Here is a 17,755-nt window from a genome sequence, read left to right as displayed (position 1 = left end):
GCATTCTCAGTCTAATCCATTACACTACATGAAACTAATTTTAATTGGAATAGGGACTAAAACAATAAATCATGAATATTTTAAACAAATTCATTTCAGAGAAGATTAAATATATGAATGATATATCGTGTGAAGGCCTTCATGAGCTCCTCTCTTAGCATGGTGACCTACCTGTATCTGGTCTAGCAGGTTTCTGGCCTGCTGCAGGGCCACTGCTTCTCCTGGCTGATGAACATCTGGATCGTGTGTCACCTCCTGGAGCCATCGCAGCAGCTTCTCTGACATCTCCCGGTAGTTCTGCCACTGACGGACCAGACTGTCGATGATGCCTCTTCGCTGCTGAGCCCGCCTCACCACACACTGCCACTGATTGCTCAGCAAGGCCAGTTTCAGACTGAAGTCGTCTCTGTTGGTGGGACAAGAGTGAGGATCTGTATTTTCTAGAGAGAGGTAAAATTATTAAACTGTTTTTTTTGTTCTGTGTGTTTACCTGTCATCAACTTGTCCCTGGTCCAACATATGATGACCATCACTGATGATGGAGTAGAGAATCTGCTGCCTGCTGAACATCTCTGCCTGGAACAACTGCAAGAAGGCACACAGATATTAATGAAGAACAACACTGCACATGAATGGACAGTGATTAGTGTGAATTGTGATCTTTTAATGCTTCTCTCACCTCGTGGTCTCGCTGCTGCTCCAGCAGACTCTGGTAGTTGCCAGAAATCTCGGCAGCCAACTTCTTTTCGGTCTGAGACAGGAAGTCCATCCAGGCCTCGCACTTCTGCAGGAAGCTCTGCTGCTGGAGCACCACCGCCTGCAGTTTACTGGAGAGGGACAAAGCAAAGTTACAAACGCAAACAACATTAACATTCAGTCTAAGATTCAGACACAGCATTTGGATTGGTCCAACTTTATAAGACTAATTTCACACGCTGTCATTTCTAACTTTATCAATAGTTTATGTCATAATTAGGAGTTGATATGCATTTTACAGATCAGCTATACATCTTTACAATTCATAAATTGAAAACATATGAGTTATCAGGCTGTAAGTGAATGTAAGTAAAGGACTGATCTGTATAGATAACTCTTAACTTTCTAACCACTTTGTTAATCAATGTAACTTTACACCAAAGTAACGTTCTCACTTCGACCTTCAGCCCAAGGGCTGCAGATTTCATGTTAAAAAGAAAGTTTCACATTTATACCTGCAGGGTCGATGGCTTATTTTAAAATGTATGAATGACTCACTGACATTTATGACTGCAGGTTTTATGGCTGATCATAAGGAGTAAAGCCTACATTAATCACTTTTTAGCAGCATAGATATTATATTATGTCGGTGTGGTTTAGTGTGTCGGTCAGTGATTGCTCTAAGTTTACTGTGCTACGACAAACAAAAAGTGAGATATGAAGAGTTCAGGTACCTGAACCTCTCAGTGAGGTGAGCACAGTGAGCCGCCCAGGCTCTGTTGAGACTCTGCAGCTGTTTCACATCCTTGTCACTGACTGGTTGTCTGTACACCAACTCATTAACCCGCTCAAGGTCTGGAGATAAACTGCTCAACTTCAACAGGTGAACCTGGAAATACAGAATCAGACACTTTCAGAAGAACTGCATAAAGAACAAACATCCTTCAAAATAATACATTTTAAAGAATTTAATGCCTTATTTTGTGATGATGAACAGTCTTTCTGGTGAAAAAGCAGCTGATGTTTAGAACAGGATAATAACCAAAACAGCAGCATCTTTTGTACCTTCAGTTTTTCCATTCGTGCCTGGACCACATGGAGCTCAGGTGAGCCCACCGAGTCACACTCCTTCAGCACCTCCTCCGCCTCCTCAGCCTTACGTATCAATTTGTCCAACTGCTCTCTGAAACCATCACAGGCCTGAGATCCAGACTAAAAACAAAGGCAGGCAGAGTGAGAAAAACAAGATGTGATAATAATCAATCATATGTGTTTGAGAGATAACATGTTTGTCATGCTGCCCATCCCTACTCTCCTACCTGCAGTACTTCCTGCTGCCTGTGCAGGGCGTGCTCCAGTGTTGCCAGACGATGTGTGAGTGACAGGTGGTCAGACTGGAGGGCTGCAGAGGAGGAGGCGTCGACTTGGCTCTTCAGCTGTTCGCCTAAAGACTGCAGCTGCTGGAGCGACTCCTGCACCGACGCCTGGTCACCGAGGCACGCCTGAAAACAGAGAGACAGGTTGGGAACATGGATACTGAATGCCTGAAAAGACACGGGAGGCATATATATTATGTTAGCATTTGAGAGAAACTGTCACATTTTAGACATTTTTCTGTTAATCCAGAGGCTTTTTGAAAGGATTAGATTTATCAAAGAATGGTGTATTTTTTTGGATGACTCCAGTCTTTTGCTGAAGTCATGAAAATCACAATTTCATATACAGCACATTCAGGATTAGTAAAACAAGGGGTTGTGTGTTCTGTGGTTTGTCACTGACAACGCCGAATTCTTAATCACCTAAGTGTCTAATTTGCATCAATGATCCTCTGTCAAAATAACTGTCCGCCTACAGTGTTAGGACAGTGTGCCTCTAGTCATTGCGCAGCATGGCCCTACAAGCCCAGCATGACAGTGGGAGACCCCTGTAGCGTAAATCGGGGGCCTGTCTCTTCTGTTGGAGTGCCGTGATCAAAAGCCTTTTGTTAGATGGTGCAGTGAGTCTACATTCAAGCAGACAAAAGGACAGGGTGCAATTTGGTATTCTGCAGAGGGGATAGAGGCTTTGTGGATCCTCATAGTGAGCTGACAAGCAGTTTTAGAGCTAATTCACAAGGTCTTAAAAACCAGAGGAGACTGCAGGGAGAAAGGGTTCTCAGCTTCCTCTTACACTATGAGGACAAATGCATATTTTAACAACAGATCTAAAACTAATCCTGAGTACTGAGCGGTAATATATACAAAAACACTGAAGAAATGTTGACACCATCATGTACTTAGGTTACAGGGGTGTCAAACTCAAACAGACAAGGGGCCACAATTTAAAACATAAAGTACTGTGATGTCAGAAAAGGGAAATAGAGAACAAAATAACAGAACAAAACACACATACTATATTTAGCCTGGTTTTCTGTCCTGTGCCATTGTGTCCATATACCAGATACTTGGCATCTTTACTTGGCTGCAAGTTCATGTAGGATTTGGTGATCAGTGAGATGACGATGTTATGATTTGTTTTCAACAGAGCGGCAGATAGGGCTTGGCATTTGTTGATCTATTACTTGGGCATGACTGTACGGTAGCTGTTGCAGTGTATTGCGGGATTTGTAGTGTGAGTAGTGTGAGCGCTACACTGGCGGGCCATTATTAATATAAATTAGGGGTTGCATGACTTCAGATTTTTTAAATACGAACAGAGTTTTTTTTTTTAACTTTTTCGACTAGTCGACTAGTCTGTGCAACCCCTAATAGAAATATGAAATTTTCGTGCACATAAATTTGTATTGCGGGGCTGAATCCGGCCCCCGGGTCTTGAGTTTGACATGTGCATACTAGAACATAAAGTTGTCCCATCTCTACTCACATTGCAGTCCTCTATCCAGGTGATGCTCTCCTCCTCTGTGATCTCCCTGTCTGTGGCGCTCTTCAGCAGGCGGTCGGCATGTTCTTCCTGTTTCTGAACCGCTGTCACGCACTGGCCATATAATGTCCTGTAGCGCTGCCACAGCACCAACAAGGCTTTACTGCTCCTCAGCTGCTCTGAGATCTGCTCCAGCAGGCTGTTCCACCTACAGCAGAGACAAAGAAGAGTTACCTCTGGAGCTCAGCTCAGGCCGACCTCTGGATTATGGGTGAGATGCAATTTGATTTGAAGACACATTCTCGTTGTCCTACCTGATGTTGACGTCCCTGAGGGCTCTGTTGAGGGTTTCAGCCACAGATGGGTGGCACTCCGTCAGTAGCTGATGTGTTACGGAGCCAAATTTCCTCAAACTGCTCTCCTGTTTATCCATCTCCTCCTGCAGGTTCTAAATAACACAGGACAGCCACAAAAACTACTGTCATCTTCAGTGTTAACTGTTGTTTAGATGTCCTTATATCAAAGACAACTTTATGCATCCTTTTTTTCAAGGATGTTCCACTTTTCTTTTCTTTTCTGCTCTCCTCACCTCCAGACTCTCCACCTGCTGCTGCACCGCCTCCAAAGACCCGTTCAGGAGCTGCAGCCTGGACACAGAGTATCTCCCCTCCATCAGGTAACCGTTAATCTCCTCTGACGCTCGCCGATACAGCGTCCACTGCTCCAGCACCGACTTCAGGCTGACCTTCATCTGACTTATCTGATAGAGACACAAACATGTTTAAGTGTCTACAAACTGTAATGCAAAGTGAAAAATAATTTAGGCCACAACCACAAGATTTAAAGGATCCAAGAAGAAACTCACCATGTGGTCCAAATGAGCCCAGGACTGGTTCAGGCCTTTGAGAGTCTCCTTGACGACAGAACAGGTCGCCCCTTTCTTGTCCTGAATGAGAGCATTTCCACGTTCCTCTGCTTTCTCTAGATCCTTCTCTTTTTCCTTCACTAATTCCTCCAACTCCTGTGAGAATGACATCATTGGGTTTAGTTTGGTTCATGAAAGCGTAAAAAGTCGTTGTTATTCATAGCGTGCGTTGCTGTATCCACACCTGACAATCTTTAAGTGCGTTCTGCACCGACGCTACATCCTCTATCCTGTGTCTCTTCTTCAGCTTTTCCTCCTGTAGTGTGAGCCAGGTTTTTAGGGCCTGGACTCCATTTTCATGCTCTAGCCAACTTTCCAAAAGTCCTTCCAGAGTCTGAATCTAAAAAAAATCAAAAACAGTTTAAATACTCTGAAAAGGCAATTTCCAGAATCTATGAAACAAAACTCAAATCTCAGGTTTAAAGGGACAACGAGGAGTTTCTATTCGGTTATAAAAAAAGTCTCACGTTAATGTGGATGAATCTCCGCTACCCACACTTGTTAATGGGCCCATTTTCGATAAATATATTGTTCTGTCTCTATCGTTATTTTGTTATTATTAGTGGTGGCGGAGATGCTGGTCGAGCCGACCAGCGTTTTTTACTTTCGGTTTCGCAACGAGTCATGAGAATAACGCAGCTGAATCACCGTTTATGGTCGGAACTACGATGGTATGTGAACCTCTTTGAACCTCTGACTGTAATTCTTGATGAATGAAAACATGAGTCCGTCTTGCGCCGGTCAAAAGAATTTTACGGTGCGCGCGGAGGCTCATAAATGTAGTGTGAAAACGCTTCGCTTTTCCAAAACTCCTCGTTGTCCCTTTAATTCTTGACTACTTTGTAACAGAAAAGTTACCTTTTCACCAATAAGCCCCTGCAGTATCTGCCACCTTCTGTTCATAGCTCCCAGCTTCTCAGCAAAGTCTGTTTTGTCACTGCGCTTTCCCTCCACATCCTGACTGCTGATCTGCAGCACGGACTGGTTCACAAAGTCCACAGTCAGCTGCTTACAGGTCAGATCGATGTGGAAACCCTGTGAAACACAAAAGACACATTATGAGACTGTGATGAGGGAGGTAAGAGACGTCCTCTGCAGCATGGCCTGAGGTGTAGAATTACAGGACACTTTGACTGCGACGGATGATGCAGTTTTGTACCTTATATTTCTGCAGGAAGTTCTGGACCACCTCTGAGCCCACAGCTCCCATGATCTTGTCCTGGTCCTCGTCTATGATGTTCTCCATCAGAGAGATCCAGCTCATCAGCTCTGTGATGGCGTGCCGTGATGCCAGCTTCTCCATCTGCAGCTATGGACGCAAAGAGCCAAAACAAAGCATCGTCACCATCAGTGAGGATTTTTCTTTAAAATCTCTTTAAAGAATTAAAATGAGACTATGTCAACAATCGTTCCCGTGTAAGAGCCACTGTTCTCAGACCTGGTGCAGCTTCTCCTGTACGACAGGAATACGGGTCAACAGCTCAGCCCACTGCGTGTCGATTTGGCCCAGCGCTGTCCTCAGACCAGCTGTATCTACTCTCTTCAATCGCAGAAGCTGATTTCCCGTGCTCAGCACAGAAGAACGCAAAGATGACTTCGCATCCACCTCCTTGGAAAACTCCTGTCAGACACAGAAGACAGAAGTTAAAACCGTATATTCATAAATATTATCTGAATATTGTATATAGATATTATTATTAAGTCTGTGGTGCATAATTGCTGCTGATGTGAAAACTAACCAGGAAGGCATAGAGGTGGTCTCTGACAGTCTCCAGCTCCTGAGGCACTGTTACTGACTGGGTGGTCCAGAACTCAAGCCGGTCCAGAGCCGACTGCAACCAGTGGCTCAGTTCTGCTGACTCACTCTGGTACCTGAAACGCAGAGTATATGTATCTTAATTTAGTTTCGGAAAGAGATCATTTTTAAGTATTCACCCTCCAGGTATCACAAACAAGTTTACAGACCAAAACAATATTATTATATTATTTAAGATTTGATTCCTGACATAAGAAAATCAAATCCAACTCAGTCCACTGCCAGAGCCTGACCTGCTCCAGTGTTTCAGCGTGGAGTCGAGGCGATGCAGCTCCTTGTTGACCTTAGTGGTGGAGGAGAGCCAGTGCTCCCCCAGTTGGGTCAGCTGATTCTCTAAGTCTGAACAGCCGACAGACAGGAAGAGCCTCTTGCCCTCCTCCAGAACCTGGTACAGCTGGGGCTGATGCTCCGTCAGGCTGGACTTCAGATGCTGGAAGGAAGAGGAAGACAGATAAATGACCGATCAGACAAAATATTCAATATTCCAACAAGTGTGACTTTATTGCATATATCAGAGTAAGAGATGTTGATACTGCATGGATAGAAAGATGTTTAACCAGTCTGTATAAAGTTAATTACCTGGTAGAGACTGATCCGTTCAGTGAGTCTTTCCTCTGTCTCCTCTACTAGACCGACAGTGGGGATGCTACACTCCACCGCCTCCAGCTGCCGACACAGAGCCTGGTAGTCTTCAACAAGCCTGCTCCATGACTGTGAGAGAGAGAAGACAAAGGACTGAGTGTTATTTATTTTATTCACACCAGATGTTTTTTGTGTTTATTTCTGGTTATGCATTTTATTATCTCTTGAATTTTGGCTGTACTTTATGATTGGACTGGATAAAAAAAAATAGTAGGCTACTGCTGCTTTTCCACTTTTATCTATTTGTTATGATTCCCACCTCCAGTATGCCCTCCAGCTCCACTCCCCTCCTGTGGGCCTGTTTGAGCACACTGTGGGCTAAAGCCATGGTCTCCTCCAGGGTCTGGCTTTCCCTCTGAGCCACCAGACCAGACACTTTACTGTAAAATGTCTGGGTGAGGATCATGTGGCACTCCAGCCCCTGGAAGAACTCCTAGAGCAGAAGAAAGAAAGAAAACACAGTGAAAGGGAGGAAAGAAATCATTGACCTGTAAGTAAATACTGCAGTTTGGCAAATGCAATCAATGCAACTCTTATTTCAGTGCCGTCCTTACTTTGTGTTTCTTCAGTAACATCTGGACCTCTATGACGGAGGCTACTGTCATCTTTTGGTCGGCAGCCATCTTGTCCTGAGCGGTGTCCACCAGGTCTGTGAGGTCATGGAGTGCGGCTTCATACTGAGCCTTGAGCGACAAGCCGTGGTTCAGGCTGCTACGTCTGGAGCCCACCATCAGCATCAGCTCCTCATAGGCGTCCTACACAAAACACGTCAGTCATTAAGTATAATAGTGTTAGAGGGTTAGAGGATGAACATCACACCCCATAGTCTAAAGGAAAAAATAAATTAGTTCCCCAGTGGATGTGATATTACCTGTAGTTTGAGTAGTTCCTGGCTGGAGATCTGTTCAGACTGGAGTCCTTCTGCTCTTGTTTTCAGCTCAGACACCCTCTGCTCAAACTCCCGCAGACTGTCCTCCACTTCTGATAACGCCTGCAGAAGAGAAGAGTTACATATATATTCAATAGAAATCTCAAGTTTCCAAAAGCACTTCCAATGTTTCTGTATGTGCTCCTGGTTAATATCATACCTCTACTGTATCTGTTTTGTTTTTTGTTTTTAAGTATTTCTACTAGCTTTTTCAAGAAAAATTAACAGCTCAACATAAAGGAACAGTACAAGAAAAACAAGTACGATAATAGACATGATAACAAAAAACAAAAAACATTTACATTTTGCAGATGCATAAAATGAAAAAAAAGAAAAGAAAAAAGATTATACCTCTATCTGTTTGGATGCGGGTCTGTCGGCAGTTCCTGCCATCTTCTGCAGCAACTGATGTTTACTTTCACTCAGAGCTGTGAACAGCATCCTCAGCTCGTTCTGGCAAGGACAGAAAAGAAAAACTATTTCAAAAGGTGAACAATTATTAAGATGCATCACATCTGGAGCTTAATCAAAACCACACTGGTGGTGAAACAGTTTAACTCCAATACCTGGAAATTTGAGTGTTCCTGCAGCCGGTCTCTCATGCTGTCGCAGTGCTGCTCCAGTGTGGAGTCCAGCAGGCCCATCCTCTCCTGCAGACCCTCCAGGGTGTCCTCCATCAGAGCCTGCTCCTCTCTACCACACAGTCGGCCCGCTTCTCCACCCAGCAGATCTCTGCACTGGTTCACCTCCTTGGTCATTTCCTTCAGCTGTTTATTAAGACCCTGCACAGAGGAGTTGAGGTCACTAACACAAATACGATCTCTCCTAACAGTATGACTGCAGATGAGTTCTTTCTAGAAAGCTACCAGTACAGTCAAACATACATTTGCTTTCTGCTGCGATTCACATGTTTACATTTCTGTGGTCAGTGTGTTTGCATCCTCTTACCTCAAGACTTGTGAGTTGCGTCTCTGTATCCTCAGACAGCAGCACTGGACCAGACAGCAGCTGATTCTCAGCAGCATCCAGCCAGGAGGAAGCTGCTGAAACTGCAGCATACAAGTCCTGCTGAACTGTCACCCCCCCTAAAGCTGCTGCCACTTTACTGTCACTGCCCGCTGCCTGTGGGGAGGAATAAATAAATAACATTGACTCAGTACAGGGAAAGCTGTCAAGTAAGACATTCTTGAGTAAAGACACGGGAGTACCTGGGACACAATAAACAATGAGAGATTGAATTAATGCGTCACCTCTTGGGCGATTCTTTCCAGAGTCTGGCTGCAGGTCTCGAACAGCGCTCTTGGAGACTGAGAGTCCTGGCTGCCAGACTCACCTCTAAACACCATACTGGGACTGGACAGACGGGACCGGTGGAGCACCTGCACAAAAGAGTGACATATGAGACATATGAGGGTCAGTCAGTCAGGCAGCAAACGTGACAATAAAAGCGTGAAATTACATGAGAGGAAGCACAAGCATCAACAGCAACAACACAAAGCAAAATTCAGTGCACAAAAAAATCAGAAAACCAGTGAATGGCATCTGTACCGGGCTGAGCTGGTCGTGTTCCAGCGTGTTCAGGGAGAGCTGCAGCTTTGTGCTCTGATCTTTGTTCAGATTTTCCCAGCGTTGTCTCATCTGCTCCAAAGGAGACAACGTCTCTGTCTCCAGCAACACTCCCCCTGGGATGGACATCTCACTGTGGGAGGGAGACGGACACCTTATAATAACTAATATGACGAATATCTAATCCTGTGAACATTGTTTTAGCAGCAAAAACCAATGTAACGAAATGCCCATGCAGCTTTTTAAAGGGACACAAATAAGAGGCCAGGATTTAAAGAGAGGAGGAAAAGTACCTGTCCCCATTGGGTGTGGTCTGGTGGTTGAGTAGTTCTTCCCCGACACTCGCTACAGACTGGAGCAGCTTCCTCTGTTCAGCTACTTGTTCCTGCAGCTCCTAGAATAAAATACTAATTTTATTCATCTATAAAAAGAACCAACTTTTCTGATTTAATTATCTCACAAGAATGAACCTGTTTTACATGGGAGCGTGACTCTAACTGACTTAGACTGAAAATGACAGACATGTGGTGCTCCAGGCAATGAGAAGCAGAGCAGTCTGTAATTAAATCGCTGTAAATGATCTTAAAGCATATGCATGTTGCAGCTTCCTCTTACCCTCTGTCGAAGCAGGTTGTCGTGGTGTTGCTGTGTGCGTGTTGAACGGGCCTGAGAGAGCCAATCCTGGACGTTGGGACTCTGGGACAGAGATGAGTCTGGCTCGCTGTCCTCCTGCTCCTGCAATGACCCCTGGGAGAAAAACAAAGGGATTTCAGCACTCAATGCTTTAAAGCCTTAAAATGAGAGCGAGCAGGATTGTTGTTTTTCTCTCTAAAGGATGGGGTGATGAAATTAATAAGTGCATGATGAATAGAGAAAAGAACAAAGCAACAGTTTCCTATGAGTTTGGTACATATGTAAATTATATCTACTTTCTGACGTCATGTGATTCATTTGCTATGATATGAACTTTGACTGAGGAAATCATTGAATAAAATCAAATTATATTAAACAACAAAAAAACATTTACCACATTGATATTGTTACCAGAATTTCTGATTGGCCCAGAAAGCTTTTGTAAAATTTTATTTTGTCAAGTGAATGCAATAATTCCTTTAACAGAAATGAAGTTATTCTTTTTTTGCGAGTTGGTCATATACCAGAGAGCAAAAGGTCAAAACGTTGTGTCATCAGAAACACACCTGGTGCAGTACATTTAGTGTTAGCATGTGATGAGGTAGCACCCTTTTGTCTGGTGTCTAAGGGCCCATTGTGAGACACACAGGCTCTTGTTGTCCCATAGTGGAAAACACTGGACTTTTATGAAGGAGCATGCCATGACCTTTAGTGTTTGCATAATGCTACCATTGATGCTGTAACCAATGCAACATAATGCAACACAGCACAACAAAAGTGACAGAGGCAGAGGGGGGAAGGAGAATCTGGGAAATGGAAAAAACCATGTGGGAACAACGGGAAAGGGAAAGTGAAGGCAGAGAATAGGGAAGGAAAAAAAAAAAACTTAGATGGCGAGGAGACAAAACTCACACAACTTGTGATCTCACCTGGATGTCGACCTGTTTGTCCTGAAGCATCTGCTGCAGCTCCAGCAGGCTGTCTTTGAGGGAGTGCAGTTTGAAGGTGAGCTGCTCCGCCTCTCCCTTGGTCTCGGCCCGGCCCTCCAACAGCAAACTCTCACTGTGGACGGAAAGCTCGGACAGATACGACACCTTCTGCTCGATCTCAAACAGCATGTTCTGGAAAAGCAGCAGCACAAGGAACACAATTTTTTTTTAAAAGAGAGAAAAAAAAGCATAGTTTAAAAAAGAAAAACAACAGTGAAACTTTGTCGAATCACTTTCAATTACATATTTGGATGATAACAAACAAACAAAAGTGCGCATCTAATAATCAGCCATCTGGCTCAGGAGCCACTTACATGGAAAAAACTTATATCTAAATGATTCTTGTACAGTTATTTGAAATATGCCTTCATCATTTAACAAGAATTATTTATAAAAGTGCTACAGATTCTTCATCCAGTCTTCATTGTATCGGTGGGTTGCCACTTAATATCACAGGTCCCACAAAATACATTACAACTGCACAACTACTGTACACCATTTGTTGACATTTTGGGGAAGTTTCATAGTGTGCACTGTATACAGGCGGTGTAGTTATCCTCTACTTGTCTCACTCCTCTTTAGATCCACTTGTCATTACATCAGTTTTCTAACTCTCTCAAGCTCACTATATGTTTCCCTTTAAATTATTTCCCACAGACCTCACCCACTCTCCTCCTCCTACATTTCTTTAGAGGAGAAACCAGAGTAAGAGGGGCCCTCCCTTTCCTTGTCCAGTCTGTGTGTGAAAAGTGGTGGAATTGTATGGACGTGGAAAAGAGCGGGATTAAGATAGTCTGCTTCCTTTATTCACACAGGGCCACAAGAGCCCTCGGTCGTCCTCCTCAGAGAGTCTTCCACAACAATGCAGAGAGCCTCATAAAACTCTTTTCCTCCTATTCAGAGTTGTCACTGTGTCATGTGGTGGGAAGGTTGTCTCTACGCTTTCATACCAGAAAAAAAAAAAAAACTCCTTCAGGCATTGTAGCTTAAATTCCAAAATGTCTTCTCCTTGTTAGCTGATATAGTTTTTTTTTACAGCCTTTTTTATACCTTTGCTTTGACGGACTTTGCTTTACACAGCAACACAATGTGTGTCCAATAGTTTAGACTCAGCTTGATCAAGGACTGAGCCACAAGAGACCGTGTTTAAATGGTTTCTGAGCTGTTTACAGTTTGTTGATTTTCTTGTAGTGTGTAAAGGTTCAAATGAACTCACTGTGGAAATTACAGTGAATAGTTTACAGCCATTAGGGGTTACACTTAAATTAGCTAAACAAATGTAAATAAACCATTTGTTTCCACTTCATAGAACTTCCCTGACTATCCTAAGGCAGATATCACATTCATCAGATAAAACATTCAAGTGTTTCCAATCATTATTCAAGAAAAACCACTGATATCTCATAATCTTCTGCAGCTTTTCATTCCAGGAGTTTTCTGCTCTCAGCCTGAACTGATCCTCATCAGTTTCTTTCACCTCTCTCCCTGACCCCATCTCTCTGGCCTCGTTCAGTTTCTTACATCCTGCCCTTTCCAGTGGATCTATAATGTAATAATCTACGCTTGCAGACACTTTTTACCCCCTGGAGATGAGGATCCACATGGGCTGGACCTTTAGACCTGAGCTCGACAGGAGCCATATGCGAGCTATAATCAGCTTAGTGTCTCCCAGCTGCTAGAAACACACACACACACACTTTAAACACTGATTTCCTCTGACTGAGCCACAGACCTAGTATTATTGTTGCCGAGAGGCCAATTATAGTGTATCACAGGATGAATGTTGAAACGTTTAATTACACCACTTTTGGCTTTTCAGTTCAGGCCATGTGTTTAAACATTTTAACACGTTTTATACCAAAAGTAACTCATTTAAAATCACTCTAAGTTCACGCATACACAAAAGCTTTTGTTAGTCAATCACTACATTGAAAAACAGCAGGACTGAACCTTTCCCCATATTGCACATAATAGACACTGTCACCAAAAAATGTAAACAAACTTTTTCAAAACATTGCTCAGACATTGGTTTGTGATCAAAATCACTGAAGTAGCAATAATATTTACTCCTTCAAAAGCCTGAATAAAAACTCAACTTTGCATGAGACCCATGCTCAGTGACTGATGCTACTTTATCGCCCTGGATCCTGATTACCCCCCATGTGATGTTACCATAGAAACAGGATGAGTAGCGAGGTAAACGTTGGCTGGTTGAAGAATGTTTGAGGACCTTGTGAGGAGGGTCATCACAGAGGGGTAAAGGGTCAGACCCCAGTGCAAAAGTGTCACTCTATTGGACATTAGTGGACTCTCTGTCTGTTGTGTTTTTGTGTCCCACATTCAGTAAATTTCTTCTGGATGAACTGAACAGTTTACGCATGACTAAAATAGCAACAGTAATATAATATCAAAGGAATGAAACCAAGGATGGGCTCTATTTCTGGAACAGTGCAGCAGCCAGATACTTCATTTCAGCCTGTGATAGCTACTGCTTGATATGAAAATGGCACAGGACTTTAAAAAGAAAAGTGAGCCAGTGGCAGTAGTAAGAACAGGTTTTCTCTTGACTGTGTCATTCGAGGAGAGCTTTAAAACATCTGCACACAAACCAACAACCTGGTTTAACTACCAAGGTCAGAAGTGTCACTGTTTGAAATCTAAATAAGCCAATAATCAGAATCAGTTTCCAGTTTTCCCGCGGTGAATCGAGCCTTTGATGATAAAAAAATATCAGTCTCACCTGACAGTCGATCAGCTGCTCCTCCATGTCCAAGTCTTCATTTTGGGGCTGAAGTGCAGAGCTGAGAGTGGCGCGAGTGCTGAGCAGCCAGTGGTCGAGCTCCTCAGCCTCGCTGTGGTAACGCTGCAGCGCCTGCTCCTGCCGCTGCTCCTCCAGCTGTTCGCTCAGTCTCTCCTGCAAGGGGTCAAAGTGAAATGTTGGGCATGAGTGGTATTCATGACGATGATACAGTAAAAGCGTGTGAATATGATCTTATCTGGTCTTCTAAGGAGGAGGAGGAGGAGGACCCACCTCCAGCAGCTGCCGTTTCCCCGAAGCCTTCATTCGTATGGTGGCCATCCTCTCTCCCAGCACAGTGAGAGTGGACTGCAGCGCCAGTTGGTCACCAGCCTCCCCATCGCTGTCGCTGTCTGCCAGCTCCTCTGAGAAACATGTCTGCAACTCCCCGATCTCATCCTGGAGCATCAGGATCTCGTCCATCAAAGCCTGGACGAACAACAGAAATCACAACAGAGTCTGAGAGGTGATGGACTAAAAAAAAGAAAGAAAGAAAAGAAACTGCTGAAGAAACAGCAGAGGAGACTGCAGAGAGGAGTGGCAAAATAAGAGGGGTTTGTCCAAGCACTGCCCGACAGCAGTGCTACAGAAAGCAACTGTATCGGCCGTCCCTGTGAAGTTGGCATAGCAACGGAGAACAGTGCCACGCAGTCTGTGCAACCATTGCACAGGCTGGCGCAATATTAAACCCCTCAATCATTCTCTGTTCTCCCTGAGCAGGCTTGTTTCTTGTCATCTTTGTATTTTTTAAACAAGAGCTGTCTCCTGTCTGCCTTCAAATTTATGCCTCACATGTCCTACCACTTTATTTCCAACCTCTCTTTTTCTCTAAATGGCACACAAGCATAACTTCCTAATTCATGTGACCCCTGTCCCCTCTCTCTCTCTCTCTCTCTCTCTCTCTCTCTCTCTCTCTCTCTCTCTCTCTCTCTCTCTCTCTCTCTCTCTCTCTCTCTCTCTCTCTCTCTCTCTCTCTCTCTCTCTCTCTCTCTCTCACCTGGTGTGCAGCCATCTGGCTCTCTGGGCTCTTGGTGGGCTCCAGGCCCTCATTGAGCGCCCCCTCAATGGACTCCATCTTGGTGGAAATGGACTGGAGGGACTCCTGATAGTGCTGCTGTCGCTCCAGAGCCTCGTACAGACTCTTCTGCTTCTCGCTGATCTGTGGCAGGACAGGAGGGATGGAAAGAAAGACAGAAGGAGTTAAAACAATGAGCAAAAAAAAAAAAAAAAGAGATGGCAGCTGGAGAGGAAGAGCTGGGGTAAAAAAAATCTACTGCAGTATTGTGTTTGTGTTGTGGTGCAACAAATACACCCCTTGTTTTTGGTACAATAGACCAAAAATCGAGACTTCCTGCCAACTCAACTGTGACCTGGGTTTGTGAGATCTAAAATATTAACAGTAACCCGTTAGGTGCTACACAGAGAAGTCAGTGAGTGTACTTAAAATGAAAAATGCATTAGCTTTTATTCAACTTGGCCAGTTCTAAAGCTTTGATTTCCTCTATACATGGTTTACCTTGTATATAGGGGAAGAAAGCACGGTAGTGACGTTATATTTGATTACAGATACGGTGACCTACCACGTTCTTTAGTGTTTCCCAGGATCTTTGCAGGTCATCCAGGTTAGCAGCGCTGGTCTCCATGGACGGGTCGTACAGCTCCTGCAGGGGCGCTCGGCTCAGGGCTCCTCGACCCTGTGACGTCAGTGTGGGTTTCATTAGTGTACAGTGCAAACGCTTGCCTCAGTGTTTTTCAGGTCGACTGTAAAAGGAAGGTCTGCTGGGTCTCATATGTCCCAAACAAATAAAATTCAACAGGAACATTTGAAGCAAGCAAGCCTGCCCCTGCTGCACATACATTATAGTAATACAATATTCACTTATAAACTAATGTATGTACTGTAGGTAAAATAAAACTGTTTGATTCTCTAATTAAAATCCACAGGGCCGCAGATCAGAGAGTTAATAGTTATGGTAGTTCCTGGTTATGATACCCACAAATAAGTCCACAGAACCATTATGATCCAAAAAGTAGAAGTAGAAAGCACTGTCTTTGAGTTGTTAGCTGAATCTGTTTAGTTCTTTGTGGATACTTTTTCAGCCTTTCATGTCTTTTCATGGTCCCATGAGATTAATTCTCTCTCCCTCGATACTTTACTCCCACCACCTCCCATCTGTCCCACACGCTGCCTTTGACCTTATTGATTTTTGTCTTATTTCAACAGTTTCGCTGACACATCACAAGACAGAAGTATTCATTTAGATTTCACAATAATAGCAACAACCATGACCTTTGCTGACTCTCCCAAAAACAAAGTGCTGCTGTTTCACTGCTGCATAAAAATCACACAAAAAGGTACTTTATACAAATTTAGCTACTTTTAAACAATGACACACTGTCTTTTTGATCTCAGCTGGAAAAAAAAAGCAAGTGGCAATTGGCAAACAAATTTGTCTTCAGCAAAGTAAATATGCAAAACTTAATGCTGACAGAGGGAAGAGCAAGGGCAGTGCAGCAACTAAAATATCCATTGTGTGGATAGTGGTGATAACGGGGAGGTCATGCTTTTGCTGGTGGGAATCAGGCGGCGGCCTTGGGATGGGATTGAGCGCCAAAGTTTGCATGTCCATCTTTTTAAGTTATTTAGCTACATATTCAGTCTTAAAATTGACTAGACATGGGAATAAACATAAACTTTAGATAATAAGAAATAAGACTGAAGACTTAAATATCTGGCTCAATGACTTATTGTGACATTTTTGGCCACACTAGTTTAGGTGGAGTTTTTTTATTCTTTGCAAATTTTCATTTGAACATGTAAAATGGGCGGTGGTATGCCAGGTTGGGTGATGCTGCAGAGCTTTTGGAGGCACCCGTGGGTGGGTGGAAGGGGGTTGCAGTACCTGGTTAAGAGTAGCATCAGCGTTAGCCCCTGGGGAGGGGGAGCGGCAGGCAGGGGGAGAGGAAACCTCGCTGTTGGTACCCTCCTCCCCTGACTCCTCCGTCACAGGGGAGAGGAGTGTGTGGCAGCGGCCGGCTGTCATCTGACCGCACATGTACACACACGCCACATCAAACACACACACATCAAAGAAGCAGGGGGGGGAGGAAAAAGGAGGGAGGGCCACCGAACAGAAAACAGGCAGATAAAAGGATAGAGGAGACAGAAAAGTGAAGAGAGAGAGAGAGGAAAAGAGAATAAAAATTAATGGGGAAGTGCAGGTTAGGCAGATTATAGTGAGCACACTGCTGATTAATTAGACAGTGAGTAATCAAATATCACAGGGAGGAGACCCAGTAGATCACATTACTCCTATTGACATGAAACACTGCAACCATAGCGCGCACATCGCCACAGCACAGCATTAAAGAGACATCATTCACAGAAGCGTCGCTCTGTGCTACAGTAATGGACAGACTCTGGACTCCTCTGGCAATGAATGAGCCAAGGAGGGTGATTTTTTTTTTTTTACAAGATTCATCAGGGGAAAGGAATGACTATTACCAGGAAGTCAAAATCACACACTCAGTACAAACACACACACACACACACACACACAGTGATTGCTCACACCACATTCATACTCATGCACAGTGAGGAGTTGCAGTTTCAGAACCACAGTCATTTCCTTTCCAGACACATTTCTCTTTGTAGGTGGCGTCCAGGCATCATCCATATTAAATTGTGAATTAAAGTGTGAATTTTCTCAGATATTTAAGTTGTGTGTCATGTGGCATATACTTAGTAGAAATGAATATCTCATACTGCCTGATGTAAACTTAAAAACTATTATTACAAGTATGTCCAAAGTGAAAAAAGCACTGAATCAACAGTCAGAGGAAGACGTCTACTGGAAACCCCCAGGAGAATCAAGGCCAAACTGAAACAAGGCATAACTAAAGC

At 43.8% G+C, this 17,755-nt stretch overlaps 1 protein-coding gene across 1 annotated transcript in view; it reads right to left on the bottom strand.

Moving 5' to 3' along the window:
• The window catches only part of syne1a (spectrin repeat containing, nuclear envelope 1a), a gene marked incomplete at its 5' end in the record, with an annotated part of 127,628 nt that overhangs the window by 19,733 nt on the left and 90,140 nt on the right, over nt 1–17,755 (bottom strand). Inside the window, 33 exons of the mRNA XM_084001067.1 lie at nt 172–406; nt 491–585; nt 680–827; nt 1,431–1,585; nt 1,762–1,908; nt 2,016–2,198; nt 3,559–3,763; nt 3,870–4,003; nt 4,145–4,315; nt 4,421–4,576; nt 4,665–4,820; nt 5,339–5,515; nt 5,640–5,789; nt 5,919–6,101; nt 6,220–6,352; nt 6,530–6,726; nt 6,876–7,007; nt 7,198–7,371; nt 7,493–7,693; nt 7,810–7,929; nt 8,218–8,319; nt 8,433–8,648; nt 8,815–8,988; nt 9,117–9,245; nt 9,415–9,565; nt 9,726–9,826; nt 10,048–10,179; nt 10,995–11,186; nt 13,795–13,968; nt 14,086–14,280; nt 14,849–15,010; nt 15,432–15,545; nt 16,755–16,895. Coding sequence (XP_083857193.1) covers nt 172–406; nt 491–585; nt 680–827; nt 1,431–1,585; nt 1,762–1,908; nt 2,016–2,198; nt 3,559–3,763; nt 3,870–4,003; nt 4,145–4,315; nt 4,421–4,576; nt 4,665–4,820; nt 5,339–5,515; nt 5,640–5,789; nt 5,919–6,101; nt 6,220–6,352; nt 6,530–6,726; nt 6,876–7,007; nt 7,198–7,371; nt 7,493–7,693; nt 7,810–7,929; nt 8,218–8,319; nt 8,433–8,648; nt 8,815–8,988; nt 9,117–9,245; nt 9,415–9,565; nt 9,726–9,826; nt 10,048–10,179; nt 10,995–11,186; nt 13,795–13,968; nt 14,086–14,280; nt 14,849–15,010; nt 15,432–15,545; nt 16,755–16,895 — 5,235 coding nt within the window. The remainder of the gene's footprint in view (nt 1–171; nt 407–490; nt 586–679; nt 828–1,430; nt 1,586–1,761; nt 1,909–2,015; nt 2,199–3,558; nt 3,764–3,869; nt 4,004–4,144; nt 4,316–4,420; nt 4,577–4,664; nt 4,821–5,338; nt 5,516–5,639; nt 5,790–5,918; nt 6,102–6,219; nt 6,353–6,529; nt 6,727–6,875; nt 7,008–7,197; nt 7,372–7,492; nt 7,694–7,809; nt 7,930–8,217; nt 8,320–8,432; nt 8,649–8,814; nt 8,989–9,116; nt 9,246–9,414; nt 9,566–9,725; nt 9,827–10,047; nt 10,180–10,994; nt 11,187–13,794; nt 13,969–14,085; nt 14,281–14,848; nt 15,011–15,431; nt 15,546–16,754; nt 16,896–17,755) is intronic.

This window comes from Trachurus trachurus (assembly GCF_905171665.1).
Source record: "Trachurus trachurus genome assembly, chromosome: 24".
Classification (NCBI taxonomy): Eukaryota; Metazoa; Chordata; class Actinopteri; order Carangiformes; family Carangidae; genus Trachurus; species Trachurus trachurus.
The sequence above is the reverse complement of the archived record's forward strand: the minus strand, read 5'-3'. Positions and strand labels throughout refer to the sequence as shown.